Genomic DNA, 22,500 nt, shown 5'->3' with positions numbered 1-22,500 from the left:
TTCTTATAAGTTTCTAGGAACAAATCTGGAGAAGAGTAGATGTTCTTATATACCCAACAATAATATTAAGAAATTCAATAAGATTTTTATAGCTATTATTTAATCTCATATCAATCCTTACTTAGCAGACCTATGATTCAATGTTTCCCAGCCCTGATTTTCTTATCCTTTGCTAGAGGACTACTCTCTCTTTTACTCTTTTACTTGTTTCAGTCATTTGACTGCGGCCATGCTGGCGCACCACCTTTAGTCGAGCAACTCGACCCAGGGACTTATTCTTTTTGTAAGCCCAGTACTTATTCTATCGGTCTCTTTTGCTGAACCGCTAAGTGACGGGGACGTAAACACACCAGCATCGGTTGTCAAGCAATGTTGGGGGGACAAACACAAACACACACACATACATAAATATATATATGCATATATACGACAGGCTTATTTCAGTTTCCGTCTACCAAATCCACTCACAAGGCATTGGTCAGCCCAGGGCTATAGCAGAAGACACTTGCCCATGATGCCACGCAATGGGACTGAACTCGGAACCATGTGGTTGGTTAGCAAGCTACTTACCACACAGCCACTCCTGCGCCTTGATAAAATTTGAATTTTTTTTTAGTAAAATCTAGCAAGTAATTTGAGAAAAATGTGGCTAGTATTTCAAATGAGTTGAATGACCATTTAGATCCACCATCATTGGCTAATGAATTCAATAGTTGTGAATATATAAAAATACCTGACTGTACCTACTGAAACACCAACCTACCTATCTACCAATACATATTGAAGATTATATCATCTGAATTTTTAACATTTTAATCGATACCTATTCATGGAATTAACCATTGTTCTGCAACAATATTATTAAGTAGATGGAAAACTGTCAGTGTTGGATTTCTTTTATTCATTGTCATTAGGTTTTGGACATTGCCACTCCCATACTTCCAGTTTCTCCTCTTTCTAAGTTTAGATTATTTTACGCACAACTTCTTTCACTGTCTTAACAATGTTTTGTTGTCTGATATATATTAGTTTACTTTTTGAATTTTGCCAGTTAGTTTCATTGTTTTACCATAAAAGTTTCTCTGCATAAAACTAAAGCAACTTTATTAAAAACAAAAAGTGAAAATGATCTTTCAATAGTGATATTGATACCAGTGATATTTCATATTAAATGTAAGGTGGATGTTGATTGAGGTTAGTTGTAATATATAATAAAGATAAAGAGACAAAAGGAAGCTGTAAAACTTTTAGCAACTAAGATCAGTGATCAGTCTTAAACGAGGCAAAGTTTCAATAATGAATAGTGCAGATGCGCTTTTTTTTGCCAATACAATTGGAACATACGTGCTCAATGAAAATAAAATCTTTTATTAGATATATAGAAAATTAGGTTTATATATATATAATATATATATATATATATATATATATATATATATATATATATATATATATGTATATATATATATAATATATATATATATATATATATATATATGTATATATATATATGTATATATATATATATATATATTATATATATATATATATATATATACATATATAAACAAAAATCGCACTCTCATCTCATAACAACAATACGGCACAATATTTCACCTCAATTGGCCCCGCTCTCTTAACATTACACCAAAACGCATTAAAACAGAAACTGACCCTATAGGGTTCAAGAAGTCTTTGGACAGATTCCTTCAAGAAATCCCGGATAACCCCTACACCCGGATATGTCTCTGTAAACAATAACTCTCTACTTGAGTGGGCCATAGTGCCCAAATTCTGACTTGAAAGACTTCACCAGGTGGTGCTATTAAGTTAGACATGGCCTGGGCCAATAATGGCCGAAACCTATCAAAGTATCAAAGTATCAAAGTACATATATATATATATATATATATATATATTGTATATAGATATATATATAAAATGACTACAGTGTAGAATAAACAATTGCTGCATTTCTTTTAGTTTCAACTCACAATCTCAGATCAAAACACTTGTCGGTCAAGAACATCTCCACACATATATATATATAGAATATATTCTATATATATATATATATATATTCTATATATATATATATATAATTTATATTCTATATAATATATATATACATTCTATATATATACATATATATATTTATATTCTATATATATATATATATACATTCTATATATATACATATATATATTATATATATATATATACATATACATATATGTGTGTATATGCACAAATATGTGTATTTATATGCACACACATATATCCTTCTTGACAATGATTGACTATTTTTTACACCTAATTATCCTTGCATTTATGAGTGCAAGTAAATTATCTACTTGAAGAATTAAATTAATGCCTGAAATGCTACAAGTAATGAATTTTTGTATGTTTCTCAACCCATTGATATCAGTGCATAACTATCAGAATGTATGTATGTGTGTGTGTGTGTATGCATACATACACACAAACACATACTTTACCTTTTATCATTTACTTGCTGGGACACCACCTTGAAGAATTTTTCGCTGAGTGAATTGATGCCAGTATTTATTTATTCTCTTTATTAAATCTGGCATTTATTCTATCGGTCTCTCTTGCCAAACCACTTAGTCACACACATGTAAACATACCAACACCAGTTATCAAACAGACACAAACACACACGCACCCACATATATATATATATATATATATATATATATATATATATATATATATATATATATATATATACATATGTATGTATATATGTCACGCAACTTTTTTTTGCCAAAAGGGTTTTTTACCCCAATAATTGGACTATTGCTCAAAGGTTTATCTGCTTTGAGATTCACATTTCTTAAGAAGAATTATTTCATGTTCCTGAAGTCTTTAAACCCTTGTGACATTAACAACATGCTATTACATATATATATATATATACACAATTATATATATTATATATTATATATATATAGGGCATCCAGCAGTAGAAACTCTGCCAGATCAAGATTGGAGCCTGGTGCGGCTATCTGATTCGCCAGACCTCAGTCAAATCTTCCAACCCATGCTAGCATGGAAAGCGGACGTTAAATGACGATGATGATAATGATGATACATATACACATATATATATATTCATAAACATACATGTATTTATTGCATACATTCATTTTTATATTATTAATATAAAATAGAAGCTAAAATAGTGTTACCATGTGTACAATCACATTCACATTCCTACTGTAAAAACTATGGCAGTCATCTTTCAAGACCAAATCAGTGACTAACAGCGACTGAATGTCAAATGAAACTTTTAATTGTAATATTGCCTAATTAAACCTAAGAAAACTCAAAATTCCAAAACTTTACACTAACTTTATATGCACAAATATATGCACGCATACCCCCCCCACACACATTATTAGTTTTAAAAGTAGCCTAAAATTTACATCCCATACAAGCAATATTCAAGTATTGTGAAATTTTCTCAGTTTCAGTGAATTAACATATTTTTTATTGTTGTTTGATTTTTAAAGCTAGTAAAAATATTTCATACCTTCTTTTCTTACAGAAATATCTTAATCCTTAAATATAATATTTATTCTTAACTATCTTTGGTTAACATGTTAATCTTTCAGTTTGTGTTGTGTGTCAAATAAGGTGGTGGGAAATATCAAATGTTTTTTAGAAGTTGTTTTAGATATCAATTATTTTTCCTTGTTGTTCTTGTAATCATTATTGTTGTTGTTGTTGTTGTTTTTTGCAGTAACATTTCAATTGGTTGTGTTTTTTTAATGTACTTATGCATGAAAAATATGATTGTAAAAATATTAAATATCTATCATAAATAAACAAGAAAACAAGCATTGGCTATAGTAAAGAGCATTGGTCTGGTGTTATGACATTGAATAGATTATGATCAGTTTGGCTAAACTTTATCTCATTTATCATCAACAACAGCATAAATCTTTTTGACCCATTAATGAAAATGCAATGTGAATTTTCATATTTTGATCTGACCCAAACAGTTCCACACACCTCAGCAGCAGTTAAGCAAAATTATGTCTTGTAAAGCTCTGCTATGAGCTTTACAGTGACAATGATCAAATTATGATCTGTATTATTACAGTAAGCTATTACAGTGGCAAGTTGGCAGAATCATTAGCATGCCAGGCTAAATGCTTAATAGCATTTCATCTGTCTTTATGTTCTGAGTCCAAATTCCGCAGGGGTCAACTTTGCCTTTCATCCTTTCAGGGTCAATAAAATAAGTACCAGTCAAGGACTGGGGTCGATGTAATCGACTAATCCACCCCACCACAGATTCCAGTAGAAAGGTTTATTACAGTAAGTTATGCATGTTGTTCTGATGACGATGTTACACATTAAGAAAATAGTTTCATGGTCTGTCAAGTCCAAATTTACCTTAGGCTGTTACAAATTCATTGTAAAGGTAAAACATCTCATTAAAATATGATTTTAATTTGATGTAGATTTCTTTATATATTGAATAGAATGTAACTGTCTGTTTACACAGAAATATATAATTCAAATGTGGAGCTTATAATCTAATGTATTTGGAATTAATAAACACACATTTAAACTTAAACATTAAAAAAAAAACACAAGCATGTAAGAGAAAATAATCAAATAAAAAAAGACAAAACTGAAAATATGTTGGAATGGGAGAATTTGAAGGTATCTCTGTAAACTCATTTCTGCTGTATACAGACATATGTTCAAAGACTGCTGGGACATCTTGTAGTGAGAAAAATAAAGAAACTACAGTTAATGCCCCTTACCATTACAGTGAGATGTCTACAATATCTTGTGCTGATAGTGGACGTGGCTTGAGCAAGGGAAATTCTGAAAACTATAAAGATCTACATGGTATGTACTCAGAAATATTGATTATATTTAATTATTTAATAGCATTGTTCTTAGGTAATTCTTGCTAGGGGAGAGAGAGTTAAATCTGAATTTATATTTACTTTTATTTTGAGAAAGAATATGAAAGCTTTCTGCAAATTGAATTTGTTTGCCTGCTTATGCTATTTACATGGGAATATTCTTATAAAAGAAATTCCTTTTAACCCTTTGGTTGCAAACAAAATATAGAGAAAAAAAGTGTGTTCTATGCATGTTGAAAACTGGCATTCTAGATCTGCTTTATAATTGGTTAATTACAATTAATTGTTACATTCATTTACAGAGCAACCAGTTTCTTGAGGTATAAGGAATTCAAATAGACATTTCTAGCTTTCATGTCATAAATCAAGATTTTTAAGCATTTACTTACATGAGGAGCAGCTGAAGGGTTAAATATATTTTGATCCATGATGCTTATACCTACCTAATTACAAACATATGCATGCATATATACACACACATGCACACAAACACACACATATATTTATATATATATATATATATATGTATATATATATATATATATAATATATATATATATACATATGTATATGTATGCATATATATGCATATATGTATGCATATATATATATATATATATACACATACACATATATATATGCAAGTATATATATGTATATATATGTATGCATATATATATGCATATATGTATGCATATATATATATATGCATACATATGTATACATATATATACATGCATATATATATATATATACACATATATATATGTGCATATATACATATGTATATATACATGTATATATACATATATGCATATATATATACATATATATACACACATATATATACACATATATATACATACACACATATATATACACATATATATACATATATATATATATATTATTACACACATATATACACATACACACACACACACACACACATATATATATTATATATATATATATATATATATATATGTATGTTTGTATGTATGTATGTATGTATGTATATAAAACATCAATCTTCATACTGGTAATTGTGAATTATATTTTATATCATGTATTTTTCCTTTTTGTATTCTCCTTTTGTTTGCATGCTTTCTATATCTCAGTTCTTTACTATTGCTTTTTTATTCTTTTATTATTGTTATTATATTTTTTGTTATTTGACTCATATCGAAATGGAAAATATTTGAATGAAAAAAAAAACACAGTTAAAAGATATATTCTGGAATTTAGTTTATATCATCTAAAATTTAACTTTACTCCATAATTAAGTTAATACAAAATATACAAATAACGTACATTATGATGGTCATTTTTATTTTGTTGCTATTACATTAGGCACTATTCAATAAACAGAACACATTTTCAGATAATAAAATAAACCAAATCCGAATAATAAGTGACAAATAAACTATAAGGCAACTATATAGATTATAGATCAAACAACAATGATTTGTGTTTAAACTAAAACTAAAAGTTTCATATTCAGAAATTCACAATAAAATATTAATTCATCATTCTGTAGCTACATTAATATGTAGGAAATATCCAGTATGTAAATACTGTAACAATTGTATAATAATTTTCTTTAAAATATTTAAATTAAAATTATTACTTTGCTAGTCCCATTCAGGCCATGTACTTCTGTTTGAAAAATAATTCTGAAACTGTGCTCACTACTGTGATTTTTTTTTTTTTTTTTTCATAGAACTGTTATTTCTGCATCAATATTATTGCTTAAATATAAATATGGAGTTTTTATCATATACATATTTTTTCATTCTCTGTACCAAAATTGTAAATTCAAATTTCAAAATTAGATAAACAAAATATTTTAACAGTTGTATATTTAGTTTTAAATGAATTTTTGTCATCTCCATCAACTAAATTTTTACATTTAATCATCATTACTAAACAGGTAAAATATATCTGAACAGAAGAAGTTTTAAGAACATTCATCAATCATCTAACAAATATATATAAAAATGCAAAACATAGGTGAGTAGGCTAAACTGCTTTAGTAATAAATCATCTCAAAATTATAAAAATGTCAGGATATCTTGCTTATTTTTCAGCATATGTTGGCTCTTTGAATTGAATAAGATTTTACATTCTAATCATTTGTTATGTGGCACTTCATATAGAAATTACTTACTCACCAATCTAACTAACTCTTGACATGACAATATACCTGTAGGCGCATGAGTGGCTGTGTGGTAAGTAGCTTGCTAACCAGCCACATGGTTCCGGGTTCAGTCCCACTGCGTGGCATCTTGGGCAAGTGTCTTCTGCTATAGCCCCGGGCCGACCAATGCCTTGTGAGTGGATTTGGTAGACGGAAACTGAAAGAAGCCTGTCGTATAAATGTATATGTGTGTGTATGTGTTTGTGTCTGTGTTTGTCCCCCTAGCATTGCTTCACAACCGATGCTGGTGTGTTTATGTCCCCGTTACTTAGCGGTTCGGCAAAAGAGACCGATAGAATGAGTACTGGGCTTACAAAAGAATAAGTCCTGGGGTCGATTTGCTCGACTAAAGGCGGTGCTCCAGCATGGCCGCAGTCAAATGACTGAAACAAGTAAAAGAGTATCCAAATATTGCCAGGAATAACACACTCATTGATACAAAGAGATGTAAAGACTCTCACTTTGTTATTAGATCTATACTTTTCATGGCCTTAGGTATTCTGACCAGTCTTGCCAGCATTTCAGGATACACACTGTTCTTGATTTTATTAGCAGAACCATAAGTAAAAATGTTCTGCATCTTCCAAAAAATTGGCCATGAGCAAAGCAGGATTCTTTAAAAGGTAGCCCAGCAATTGCATTTCTTTGGAATTTATTGATTGACATGTCAAAGCCTATGTGTACTGGAAACTGAAGTCTTCTAATTCAAAAGAACGTATTGGTTGATATGAAGTGAAGTTTGGGTATAATTGCATCCTCTCCTTTAGTGCACTCAATAAGATTAGTAGTTTTTGTGGCTCAAGATTTCTTAGCCAGAGGTCTTGTGATATGATTTCTACATTTGATCTATTTGCTTAGTAATATTATTAGGGATTCTTTCCTAAGCTAAAAATCCATGTTGTTAACCATTTTGTTACTACAGGCGCAGGAGTGGCTGTGTGGTAAGTAGCTTGCTAACCAGCCACATGGTTCCGGGTTCAGTCCCACTGCATGGCACCTTGGGCAAGTGTCTTCTGCTATAGCCTTGGGCCGACCAAAGCTTTGTGAGTGGATTTGGTAGACGGAAACTGAAAGAAGCCTGTCGTATATATGCATATATATATATAAGTGTGCGTGTATGTGTTTGTGTGTCTGTGTTTGTCCCCCTAGCATTGCTTGACAACCAATGCTGGTGTGTTTGTGTCCCCGTCACCTAGCGGTTCGGCAAAAGAGACCGATAGAATAAGTACTGGGCTTACAAAGAATAAGTCCCGGGGTCGATTTGCTCGACTAAAGGCGGTGCTTCAGCATGGCCGCAGTCAAATGACTGAAACAAGTAAAAAAGAAAAAAAAAAAGAAAGAAAAAAAGAAAAAACACTACATTTTTCACTTTCTTATTATAAAGATGGTGTTTGGAACACGAATAAACATCTGATTTTTGTGGAATATTTAATTCAGTTCCTTTTAATACAGAACGTCTCTATCATCAAACCAGTGGTGATCACAGTTCACTTGGTGCCAAAAGTGTGACTTCACTGTCGTTAAACTGAGAGAGGTTCATCACCATTTACCACATGGAGTTGTTTTTTAATGTTAATGAGGACTACTTTGTAAATTTCATCTGCATGTCCTATTTCCATGCCAAGCTACATGTGTTAAACATTCTAACTGAAATCTTCAACAAGATTACCATTTTACATGAGTAGATGAAATAATTTACCACATTTTAACAAGATGGAGAAAAGAGCCTTAAGGTTCTTGGCTGTTTGAGAAACAGCAACTGGCAACGATGTTGCTTCCCCCCTAAGCAGCATCCCCTAGTAACTGAAATTGAACCCTTTCATTACTGTATTTATTTTGAGATGCTCTGTGTTTCTTTCAATTAATTTTAAATATAACAAAGAATTTAGTAAAATAACTTGGTTACCATTCAGCTAGTGTTAGGAATATAAATTGTGACTAAGGTTTGGTGGAAGATTTTAATTGAAAACTTATGAAAACAAGACATTTGTACTCAGAACCAGCGCCGGTTTTAGCCAGGTTAGTAACAAAAGGGTTAAAGCATACCTCTACGCAGGTGGCGCAAACGTTTCTAGTAACTGACTTTACATCTTCGTGGAGAAGTCATATACAGAAGCAGTTATATTGATTAGAGTGTACAGTATAAACCCTTCCAACAGCATTGATTAACTAACTTTATTGCTTCATCCATAGTTGGACAGAAGCTTATGATGCCGCAATATTTTCATGAAGTGAATTATACTGGCACAGACAGAAAAACATTGCAAGCGCAAATCCTTGAATGGAGTAAAGTAAACCTGTTTCTAAATTTCCAAAGCGAGGTCATTGCCAGTACCGCCTGACTGGCACATAAAAGCACCCACTACACTCTCGGAGTGGTTGGCGTTAGGAAGGGCATCCAGCTGTAGAAACTGTCAGATCAGATTGGAGTCTGGTTCACCAGACCTCAGTCAAATCGTCCAACCCATGCTAGCATGGAAAGCGGACGTTAAATGATGATGATGAGGATGATTATGTATGTATGAGTTTATATATATATAACAATTGCAGCGTGGAAGGTGTTTATAAGCCATTTAAGAAACACACAAAAGCCGTTCGATTCACTTCAACATTTAAGTTTAATTTGTCAAAATATTTTCGTCGCTAAAATCCGCGACCTGTTCACTGACAAAATGCATCTCGGATGCAGCACGGATTTTGTCAGTGAACAGGTCGCGGATTTTAGCGACGAAAATATTTTGACAAATTAAACGTAAATGTTGAAGTGAATCGAACGGCTTTTGTGTGTTTCTTAAATGGCTTATAAACACCTTCCACACTGCAATTGTTTTCATTTCAGCACACGATCTCAGATCAAATTACTTGCTATGCGAGTACATCTCTGTAATATATATATATATATATATATATATATATATATATATATATATATATTTATACATAAGAATTCACACACACACACATCCATATGTATGCATGCACCTACTGTTCATTACATTATTCCTCCTAGTTTTACTAGTAGCTCTTGATAAATGCCTGAACAAATGCTGAATGAACTGATATATGTTCACCATTTCAGCCACCCACAAATCTCCATTGCTTTCACCAATAATTTCAGATGAAAATAAATTCAAAAAAAGATCCTTCCATAAGCAAACATGCATTTGCAAATGTGGTGTGACCTCATGGTCAGGATTTTCCACTTAAAACTGATCAAAATGATACATACTAAGAGATGCTAATGATCAGGTGTCCCACATATATCATAAAAATAGGAAAAGAAATGGATTTGTTACACCTTAATGTGTTTAAGAATATAAAATACCTTTTAATTAAATTGGGTTCATTTTGGCAAGGACAAAGAACTCTTCAGTATTGTTAAAACTCTTATTTCTTTAATGCCCACAAGGGGCTAAACATAGAGGAGACAAACAAGGACAGATAAAGGGATTAAGTCGATTACATCGACCCCAGTGCATAACTGGTACTTAATTTATCGACCCAGAAAGAAGATTCTTTATCCACAATAGCTATCCACATACACATTTAAACTTTGCATTATGCCATTGCAACACATATCTTATGACTAAATAACCTTCTGCATGCTTTTCTTCATTACAAATGGTAATTGGCATCTAATTTATTTTTGAAATGTGTTAAACATACCATGTCATTCTCCATAATATAAACATTTTGTTTATGAAACTCAGTCTATGATTTAAGGGATATTGTTTAAATATCCTAAGCTGAGAGATGCCAAAATCTGAAATATTTTATTTTAGAATATTACTTTTGATACTAAGGTGGCATTACCAACCACATGGTTCCAGGTTCAGTCCCACTACATGGCACCTTGGGCAAGTGTCTTCTAATATAGCCTTGGGCCGACCAAAGCCTTGTGAGTGAATTTGGTAGACTGAAACTGAAAGAAGCCTGTCGTATATATGTGTAAGTATATATATTTATAGTTAATCCAAACATGAAAGCACAAAAAAACACAACAATGTGAGGACATGGAACAAATATAGTATTATTGGACGCTCAGGAAAGAAGGAGGGTTTAACGTTTCGAGCGGAGCTCTTCATCGGAAACATAGGAGAAGGAAAGATCCAGAGAAGGGAAGACAGAGGAAAAAAATCGACAACGGTACACACGCAGTCACATATATATATATATATATATGTATGCATGTATGTGTGTGTGTATATGTTTGTGTTTCTGTGTTTGTCCCCACAATATCGCTTGACAACCAATGCTGGTGTGTTTACGTCCCCATAACTTAGCAGTTTGGGAAAAAAAGACCGATAGAATAAGTACTAGGCTTACAAGAATAAGTCCTGGGCTCGATTTGCTCAACTAAAGCCGGTGCTTTAGCATGGCCACAGTCAAATGACTGAAATAAGTAAAAGAGAGTATACCGAACGAAATGTTTAGCAACATCTCTCCTGACTTAACGTTCTAAATTCAAATACTGCACAGGTTGACTTTGCTTTTATCCTTTTGAGATAGATAAAAATAAACACCAGTTGAGAACTGGGATCAATGTAATCGATTTACCCCTTCTCCCATAACCGCTGGCCTTGTACCAAAATTTGAAACCGATATTAATTTTAACAGTTTTAAGAATTATAAATCTCTGAGTGAGGTATAGACAGTAGCTGCACGACATCGTGAAGTATATTTGCCACTTAAATGTGGCTAACCCCTAAGGGTGGGTGCTACTGTAGCTTGTAGCCCCAGGAGGACACCTCCTCCAGCTAGCTGGCTATTGACAAACTTTCTGACACATTTTTAAGAATTCATTTTAATAAAACTTTTGATATATTTTTTTCAAATCCAGCTTACAAATCCCTTTATAAATCAGTTTTTCAGAATACCAAAATAATTATTATTTTCTGGATCATTAAAAAAGATGAAAATAAAAATAAAGTCCACAGACAGTTAATTACAGATGTTTAGTTTATACTTAGAGTGCACTGTTTATTTCATATTGAATGAATCCTCTTTGACCTTTTTTCATGATAACTCCAGCATATTACTCTTTACTCTTTACTCTTTTACTTGTTTCAGTCATTTGACTGCGGCCATGCTGGAGCACCACCTTAAGTTGATCAAATCAACCCCGGGACTTATTCTTTGTAAGCCAGTACTTATTCTATCGGTCTCTTTTGCCGAACAGCTAAGTGACGGGGACGTAAACACACCAGCATCGGTTGTCAAGCAATGCTAGGGATACAAACACAGACACACAAACACACACATATATATATATATATACACATATATACGACAGGCTTCTTTCAGTTTCTGTCTACCAAATCCACTCACAAGGCATTGGTCGGCCCAGGGCTATAGCAGAAGACACTTGCCCAAGATGCCATGCAGTGGGACTGAACCCGGAACCATGTGGTTGGTTAGCAAGCTACTTACCACACAGCCACTCCTGCGCCTATTATTCACATTTCTTCAGTATCTCTCTCAATTTAAATTATACTGCACACTCAGTAATTTTTAACCACCCTTCTTTTCAATTTTTCCTGCTATGCCTTTTTATTTTTCTGCTTACTTCCATTTGAATTACTTCCCTTCCAAGCATTCATCATTTCTTGTTACACTTTCTGAACATTCACTTATCAGAATCATTAACATTCCCACTGTCCTGAACCATCTATACATATTAACTTGACCACCAAGAATCAGTAGTCAAATTTCCCTCAAATCAAATTCTGCTTGCATGAAACACAGAAAATCACATTGGACAATACAGTCCTGAATATAGATTACAATGAGATAGACATGTCTAGAAGGTCTTTGGCCATTGCTCTATATGGTCAGGGTGAAGCCATGGACCAGTAACATCCACAAAACAACTATTCTTACCACTATTCCATGCAACAACTCTCTTTTTTCTTTTACTCTCTTTTACTTGTTTCAGTCATTTGACTGCGGCCATGCTGGAGCACCGCCTTTAGTCGAGCAAATCGACCCCGGGACTTATTCTTTTGTAAGCCCAGTACTTATTCTATCGGTCTCTTTTGCTGAACCGCTAAGTGACGGGGACGTAAACACACCAGCATCGGTTGTCAAGCAATGCTAGGAGGACAAACACAGACACACAAACACACACACATATATATATATATATATATACACATATATACGACAGGCTTCTTCAGTTTCCGTCTACCAAATCCACTCACAAGGCATTGGTCAGCCCGGTGCTATAGCAGAAGACACTTGCCCAAGATGCCATGCAGTGGGACTGAACCCGGAACCATGTGGTTGGTTAGCAAGCTACTTACCACACAGCCACTCCTGCGCCTGTTTTTAAAAATTATGGATCAGTTTTCTTTTGATGCCAAAAACCTTTTTCTCCTCCCTACTGTTATTCTAATTCAAGTACTTTGTCTCTTTTACATTCTGCAATTCTTTTTCTTTTTTAATTATTTTAAAATCATAATGTGTTTACACTCCATCACCATTCATTTATTTTCTTTAATGGGAGAATATCAATTGTCTATAATTTAAGAGATATAGTTTGAACACCTTAAGCTGTGAGATGTCAAAATTTAAAATATTTTCTCTTTGAGTATTACTTTTGATAGTTCTGAGAGTTAAATGTAATAAAACTTTCAATGTCTACATTCAAATCCAGGTTATAAATTTGAATTAATAAGAGGGGAAACCCTTTATAAATCATTCTAAAATAAATAAAAACCAAAATATAACAATTCTAAAATTTCATTATCATTTCCTGCCCATTTCTGTCTTCTGTGACATGTGATGACTCTTTCACTGTGACATCCATGGTCATCGATCTCAATATTTCTGCACTTGACAACCAATGTGATTATGACTATTTTGAGATGTCCAGCATAAGACAACACCGGATCTTTCGGGTGAATGAGTGATTTCTATGATTGTCAGTTCTATAGGCATTAACATTTTGTGTACTGATTAAATTTATGCAGTCCAACATGCTGATGATGTAACACACTAATCATATGCAAATCAGTTCTTGCAAACTCTTTCTATTAGCCAGTAAGAGAAAAATGTGCAGAATACATCATATAAAATGTGAAGAATTCTGGAAAGTACTCCACAATAAAAAATTAGTTAATTCAGTTCCCATATCTCAAGTGCACATACACAGAACCAAGTATGCACAGTTCCTTGTAGTAAAGGTCAACAATGGTTCACTTCTGGAACTTGGTGACCCAGGTCAATGCCATTGTATTTCATCCTCCAAAAACTTGCAAGTTTCACTATTGATCATTGCTCAGTTGGTTCTTTTTCCAAACTGCCAACCATTAAGCTGTATTATCTGTTATTCTGCTCATCTCTGAAAGACCTTGAGTCATTTCTCCATAAAACGAATTGCACCATTTGGCTGGATTGTAAAGGTTCTTATCAGTTGATATTTTCCTGTGTGGGCTACCATATGGTAGAAAATATCAAAATTCTGATGACCCAGTCCACTTTGCTACAACTAAGGTTCTATAATGAACTATATATTTCTTTACTACCACAAGGGGCTAAACACAGAGGGGACAAACAAGAACAGACAAATGGATTAAGTTAATTACATCGACCCCAGTGCGTAACTGGTACTTAATTTATCAACCCCAAAAGGATGAAAGGCAAAGTCGACCTTGGCAGAATTTGAACTCAGAATGTAACGGCAGACGAAATACATCTATGCATTTCGCCCAGTGTGCTAGTGTTTCTGCCAGCTTGCCACCTTATATTATGAACTATAGCCCTCTACTGAACCTTTGATAGTACTGGATAAACTAATAAATTTTCGGTGGATTGCAGTTTTTGACTTTAGTGGAAGAAAACTGCAATCCATATGACGGATATTCTTTTATGGATCAATCTTCCTTCTTGTTTCCCAAATAAATCCAGTCTTAGTTCTTAAGGTGGCTTCACATTAGTTTATTTTACAACCCTCATTGAATGTACAGCTGAGTAGCATAGCAATGTCATATGTAAATGGGGGTTGAAATAAGTGGTAAAGCCTAGACTGGGGACAGGTTGAAATAAGTACAGCATCTGCAGAAAATCCTTGAATAAGTTGAAGTGTAAGAAAGGGAAGAAAAGGACAGTGAGATATGGAGAGAGAAAAGAAAAGGAAAAGGAAAATGAAAGCAAGGAAGTGGGAGGAAACAGAAAGCAAAGGACATCAAATTAAAGCTGTAAAAAAACATTTATGTTCTGGCAGTAAATAAAGCTAGCTGGCTATGAGAGAAGAAGAGAGAAGGAGAAAGAGAGAGAGAGAGAAGGAGAGAGAAGGAGAAAGAGAGAGAGAGAGAAGGAGAAAGAAAGAGAAAGAGAGAGAGAGAGAGAAGGAGAAAGAAAGAGAGAGAGAGGGAGAGAGAGAAATGGAGCTTCTCGGCAGTTTAATATCAGGAAAGTTGTGATAAACTGTGAAATATTTTCCATCTCAACCCTTAGGAAGTGACGGGGCTGATCCATCAGCCAAAAAGTCAAATGACAAAGATTGATTAGTTCATTCAATTTGCTACAAGAATACATATGAATTTATATATGTAAAATAATTACTTAATTTTCTATAAGCTCTTATGTAAAATAAGTGCACACCCTGTGTAGGGCTTGTGGAAAGGCCCCCATCTTCTTGGCCTAAAGTTCCAAATGAGGTTCCATCTCCAAAGTGTTAAACGTGCTACCTCTAGACGGTGGGTAAGAATAGGAAATTCTAGTTGTTTTTTACTTTTTATTTGTTTTATTCATTGGTCAGCGGCCATACTGGAGCACAACCTTAAAGAGTCTAGTCTAAGAAATTGACCCCTACTTATCTTTTAAAGTCTGGTACTAATTCTGTCAGTCCCATTTGCTGAACTGTTAAGCTATGGGGATGTAAACAAATGGAAACCAGTTATCAAATGGTGATGGGGGGACAAACATAGATAGAAAGAAACACACACATACACACACACACACACACACACACACACTCACACACACACACACATTTATACATTATGATAGGCTTCCATACGGTTCCACATACCAAATTCCCTTGCGAGGCATTGGTCAACACAAGGTTACAGTAGAACCACGACACTTACCCAAAGTGCCACACAGTAGGACTGAACCTGAAACCATATGGTTGCAGAGACAGCATCTTAGCCACACAGCCATACCTGCACCCATTTAATTTTTAAATAAATTAGTTTGTAGACGTGTAAAATCTACCAGAACATTGATTTCTGGCAAGTCTTTTTACATTGATAGCCCAACCATGACCTCCACAGGTTATTGTTGCCATTACTCTCTTTTCTCTCTTTTACTTGTTTCAGTCATTTGACTGTGGCCATGCTGGAGCACTGCCTTTAGTCAAGCAAATCGACCCCGGGACTTATTCTTTGTAAGCCCAGTACTTATCCTATCGGTCTCTTTTTGCCGAACCGCTACGTAAACACACCAGCATCGGTTGTCAAGCAATGCTAGGGGGACAAACACAGATTCACAAACACACACACACATATATATATATATTCACATATATACGACAGGCTTCTTTCAGTTTCCGTTTACCAAATCCACTCACAAGGCATTGGTCGGCCCGGGGCTATAGCAGAAGACACTTGCCCAAGCTGCCACGCAGTGGGACTGAACCCGGAACCATGTGGCTTGTTAGCAAGCTACTTACCCACACAGCCACTCCTGCACATTGTTTTTTTTTTGTTTGTTTTTTTCCTATAATCAAATGCATTCCAGTATTACCCATTTTGTTCTTTTCTTTTCTTTTTTTTTTGTTTTTACCAAGTGCATTTCTAACAAGTATCATCTTACAAATAACACTAAATTATCCAATCTAGTCATTAATACCATTTTGAAAAGGGCAGGATATGATTTAAAGGAAACTTCATTACTGTTTCTAATGGATCAAATGACCACGCAGAGGCTTGCTAGTATGGCTTGGTATTAGAAATGACGGTTGTGAATAATGAGGCTGTTCCAGAGAAAATTACTTTTGGCAAAGAAAGATTTTGTTCAAAATTACAATTAGTCAACAATCACCCCCAACACATCATTACACCCACCCACCATCCACGCCGCAATTATTCTATACCTCACCCATGTGTTCATAGCATCACTACAAAATCAATGAATGAATTAGTACAGCCATGCTGTCAATTTATGAGAAAATAATGGTCTGAAATATTCATACATCTGTTTTTTTCTATTACTTCTCATTTGCTACTATATTTGTTTTGTTGGAATGGTTTGACACGTTACATCAGTTATCATTTCCTTGTGATTTTGCCACTATCTGTTCACTGCAAATATAAAAAGATATATATATATATATCTTTTAGTCACATTCCAATTGCCAATAGTATAAATACATATTAGATATATATATATACATATATATATATTATATATATATATATATATTATATATATATATATATATATATATATATATATAATTGTATATATATATATATACATACACACCCACATATATATATATTATTATTGGGAATAGGAAAGTGACTAATATATATATATAATAACATCATTTAGATAATAATCCTAAAGCATGCTTTACAAAGCTCCTCCATGGGGATGAGCTGGCAGAAACGTTAGCACACCGGGCGAAATACTTAGCGGTATTTTGTCTGCCGTAACGTTCTGAGTTCAAATTCTGCCAAGGTCGACTTTGCCTTTCATCCTTTCAGGGTCGATAAATTAAGTACCAGTTACGCGCTGGAGTCGATGTAATCGACTTACTACCTATGTCTGTCCTTGTTTGTCCCCTCTGTGTTTAGCCCCTTGTGGGTAATAAAGAAATAGGTATGTAGAAATCCATTAATATCTACAGAATTCATACAAAACAATATAATACAAGATGGAATGAACAGGCTTCAACCCAAATCACTACAACCGTTTCTTTCCATTAGTATCAGCTGGCAATTGTTGAGTGTTTCACATGCTATACACTTTGTTGCATGAATAAGATCCAACAATATCTCTTTGCCTGCATGTATTTTGGTGAATGGATTCAAGAGCACTTCTGGGCACTCTCGAACCTGCTCACCTGAAGACGTGCAGGTACACAGCTTTTGCTGGGTCTGTTAAGGCAATAATGTGTATGATAAGTGAAACACTCGGTAGCTACCAACTGGTACTAATTCAGTAGGAAACAATTGTAGGGATTTGGATTGAAGCCTGTTCATGCCATCCTCTTGTACTATAATTCATATATATATATATATATTTCCTGTGTATACAGATAGCATGTGTGTGTGTGTGTGTGTATGTGTGTGTGTGTGTGCATGAGTGTGTTTGTATGAGTGAGAGGACAAATGAAAGAAGGATACTCAAAACATTTATTAGGATTTACATATGTTATTCAAAAATAATTTTTGATAATATATATATATATATATATATATATTTATATATATATATATATATATATACATATATATACATATATTTATATATATATATATATATATAATTGTATGTATGTATATATATATATGTATATATATATATATATATATATTATATTATATATAATTCTCTAAATGAGATATAGACAGTAACTGCTCCATAACATAAGGGACTAAAGCCATCTGAATATGGCTAAGGACAGGGCAGGGTGGTGGGGGTGTTACTGTTGCATTTAGCCCCAGGTGAACATCAACGACGCCAGATAGGCTTGACACCATCACGGATAGAGGACGCTGTGATGGTGTCAAGCCTATCTGGCGTCGTTGATGTTCGCCTGGGGATAAATGCAACAGTAACACCCCCCCCCCTGCCCTGTCCCTGGCCATATTCAGATGGCTTTAGTCCCTTATGTTATATATATATATATATATATATATATATATAATATATATATATATTATGTATATATATATATATATATATATATTATATCTTATATATATATATATATGTATATATATATATACCTGTATGAATCTATATCAATATATATGTTGTGTGTGTGTATATATATATATATAAATATTATTCTTTGAATAATGATATTTATATTAATTTTTGAATAATATATACATCATGCTTTCTGTGTATACAGTTATATGTATAACTGCTACTGGTGGATTTAGACCCCCTGTTGAGTATCCTCATAAGGTCTAGTTTCAGTAAAATGGTGCAGTCACTGTTGTTCTTAGCAGTATTACCAGTTATAACACTCAGAGCAAAGAGAGGAAAAAGTATAAAAACAAGATGCAATTTATACCATTTATTCCCACTGCAAATTTAACCATTGTGGCTATTTTGCATCCTCTGCAGTGGGTGTTAATAGTGTAATTGGATGCTGATCTACATCAGTTTTTTTTTTCAGAGAAACACTTTATTTCATAATGTTTTCTCAGATCAGAAGAAGATGATATGTGTGCAAGCATAATATAATAAATTGTTTCATCAAAGGACTGTTGTGAATCAGAATCTAATTGCACTATGAACACCCACTGCAAAAGAATGCAATAGACACGATGATGTAACATATGATGTAGGGAAGAAATGGTATCGACAGTAATTTCTGCTTGTCATATTTTTCATATGCTTATATATATATATATATATATAATATATATATATATATATATATATGTATATATATATATATAACTCTTTTACTCTTTTACTTGTTTCAGTCATTTGACTGCGGCCATGCTGGAGCACCGCCTTTAGTCGAGCAAATCGACCCCGGGACTTATTCTTTGTAAGCCCAGTACTTATTCTATCGGTCTCTTTTGCTGAGCCGCTAAGAGACGGGGACGTAAACACACCAGCATCGGTTGTCAAGCAATGCTAGAGGGACAAACACAGACACACAAACACACACATACACATATATACGACAGGCTTCTTTCAGTTTCCATCTACCAAATTCACTCACAAGGCATTGGTCGGCCCGGGGCTATAGCAGAAGACACTTGCCCAAGATGCCACGCAGTGGGACTGAACCCGGAACCATGTGGCTGGTTAGCAAGCTACTTACCACACAGCCACTCCTGCATGTATATATATATATATATATATATACACAAAATATATATGTATGTATATATATATATATAAAGAGTAAAGACCCCCTTCAGTCGTGAATGACTATAGGATTGTGCATAGAAAGTTCCCCTCTGAGGCACAAGTCCAGGCAAGGTTTGAATCCAAATCACTATAAATGTTTCTGTGCATAAGTATCAGTTGGTAATCACTGATGTTTTCACATCTTATATACATTATGTATACATGCATATGTATATATGTACGTATAAAATATAATACAATGTGCATGTAAATAATATATATTTACATATATATTATATATTATATATATATATATATATATATATATATATATATATAGATATATATATTTATATATATATATGAAAGATACAGATAAGGAAATAATTTTATTCTCAAACGCCGGAGAATACTAATAATATAGCATGAACAGGATAAACTATCCATATTTTGCAGAAAATCTGTCAGCTGACCTTTCAATACATCCCAAATCTTCTAAAGCAAACTTTGTTTATTGACTTACAAAATAAGTTGAATTTAAATTTTATATATATATTTATATCTTACCTAGAAGTAGGGTTTTCTGCTCTTTTAATCTTATACTTTTAAGTAGTGAAACAATGAAAAATGTTACAAACAGATTAAAACTCCTTAACTTATGCTTCACTTTGGCAATATCTTTTTCTCTTAACGTATTCTAAATCTAGTCCATAAATGCTCCCACACTCAATGAATAGTGGCTAGATTGGATAGTAAGAACAATTGATTTTTGAAAAAAAATAATTGCCATGCCTGAAATTCTATTTACTCAAGGTAGAATAGTCCTCTGTAATTTTTTTTCTCAATTTTTTCCAGGTTGCAATACCTTCCAAGACCAATAGCTGCTAAAAGTGAGCAATAAGATCTACTAAATTCTGTGAATTTTCCTTTTTCTGTCCAAAATAATCATTCGACTGATATTGATGAGAACTCTCACTGCAATGGTGTGATTGACTATAAATTATTACAAGAGAACAATGGTAATTCTAACTCAGTATCAAACTTTTGGAATCTACCAATGAAGAACAGTTCCTCATCTCATAAAAACTATTTCCAGCTTTACCAAAGGTACTATATTCATCAGACTTTTGTCACATTTCATTCATACATGCACATATACATATATTTTTATGCACATATATATTTATGCTAAGCATATTATATACATATATACACACATATATATGTGTGTGTGGTGTGTATATATAATATATATATATATTTGTATATATATATATATTTATATATGTTTGTGTGTGTATATATATGTATATATACACATACAGGCATACATATGTATATATATATGGATGTGTGTGTATATATATATATATGTACTCACATATATATATATATATATACATGTACATTCATATATGTACTACATACATATACATATATATTTGTAGTGTATGAATATATATATATATAATATATTTATATAAATGTGTGTATGTGTACATATGCATATATATGTATATATATCTAACTGTCTATTTATCTATATATTATATATATAGACATATATATATATAATATAATATATATATATATATATATATATATATACACATACACACATACATTTACTCACACACACACGGACATATATATATACTTATATATATATGCATACAATGACAAATACTTAACATGTGTGTAAATCTTTATGCATACAAATGTGTACTGATATATGTGTTTACGGTAAAGAGAAAAATTAAGATGAGAGAGGCAGAGAAAGAAAGAATGAAAGGGAGAAAGGAAAAGAGATATAAAGAAAGAAAAAGAAAAGGAGATAAAGAGAGGAAGGAGGGGAGAGCGAGAGGGAGCTAGAGATGTTGAAGAACATGTTAGGCTCGAAAATAAAATTTGAATGAAAATTTCCTTGATTCAGCTATCAACTTTACTGAATTATGGCCCTTGGTATAATGGGTTACGTGGAATTTTCTTGGATAATATAGTGTTGTGATTCTATTATTGGTGAGAACAATGTTGGCTGCAGTAACACCTTGTTTTCTTGGTTTATGGGGGCCTCTGCATTTTGGAACTTTAAATAGTTTTATCAAATTTCATATAAGATATTTTAAAAAAAAAGAATGTTAGTGAAGTATTGTGCTTGCAGATTTTATGCAAGGACAGCCATTCCATATTTCCTATTTCCAAAAATATCATTTGATATATATACTCATGTCATATTAGAAAATGAAATTTAAATATAGAAATAAAAAAAAGATTTTGATGAAAAAAAAAAAATTAAATGACATTCAGGAATATCTAAAATTAAATATTTTAAGATAATGC

The 22,500-nt window shown here is 32.9% G+C and overlaps 1 protein-coding gene across 6 annotated transcripts in view; it reads left to right on the top strand.

The window, feature by feature from the left end:
* Positions 1-21,384, top strand: part of LOC115218743 (protocadherin beta-15-like) — a 319,818-nt gene extending 298,434 nt beyond the window's left edge. For 3 of the 6 annotated variants that reach the window (XM_036508591.1, XM_036508592.1, XM_036508590.1), the window contains exon 3: positions 21,016-21,384. In XM_036508591.1, the coding sequence (XP_036364484.1) occupies positions 21,016-21,048 (33 nt within the window). In that variant the 3' untranslated portion in view covers positions 21,049-21,384. Of the gene's footprint in view, positions 1-4,810; positions 4,891-6,843; positions 6,924-21,015 lie in introns of all 6 variants that reach the window. The other 3 variants (XR_005001781.1, XR_005001779.1, XR_005001780.1) reach the window with 3 other exon arrangements.
* Positions 21,385-22,500: the final 1,116 nt, after the last annotated feature.

Source organism: Octopus sinensis, linkage group LG14 (genome assembly GCF_006345805.1).
Source record: "Octopus sinensis linkage group LG14, ASM634580v1, whole genome shotgun sequence".
Taxonomy (NCBI): Eukaryota; Metazoa; Mollusca; class Cephalopoda; order Octopoda; family Octopodidae; genus Octopus; species Octopus sinensis.
The sequence above is the reverse complement of the archived record's forward strand: the minus strand, read 5'-3'. Positions and strand labels throughout refer to the sequence as shown.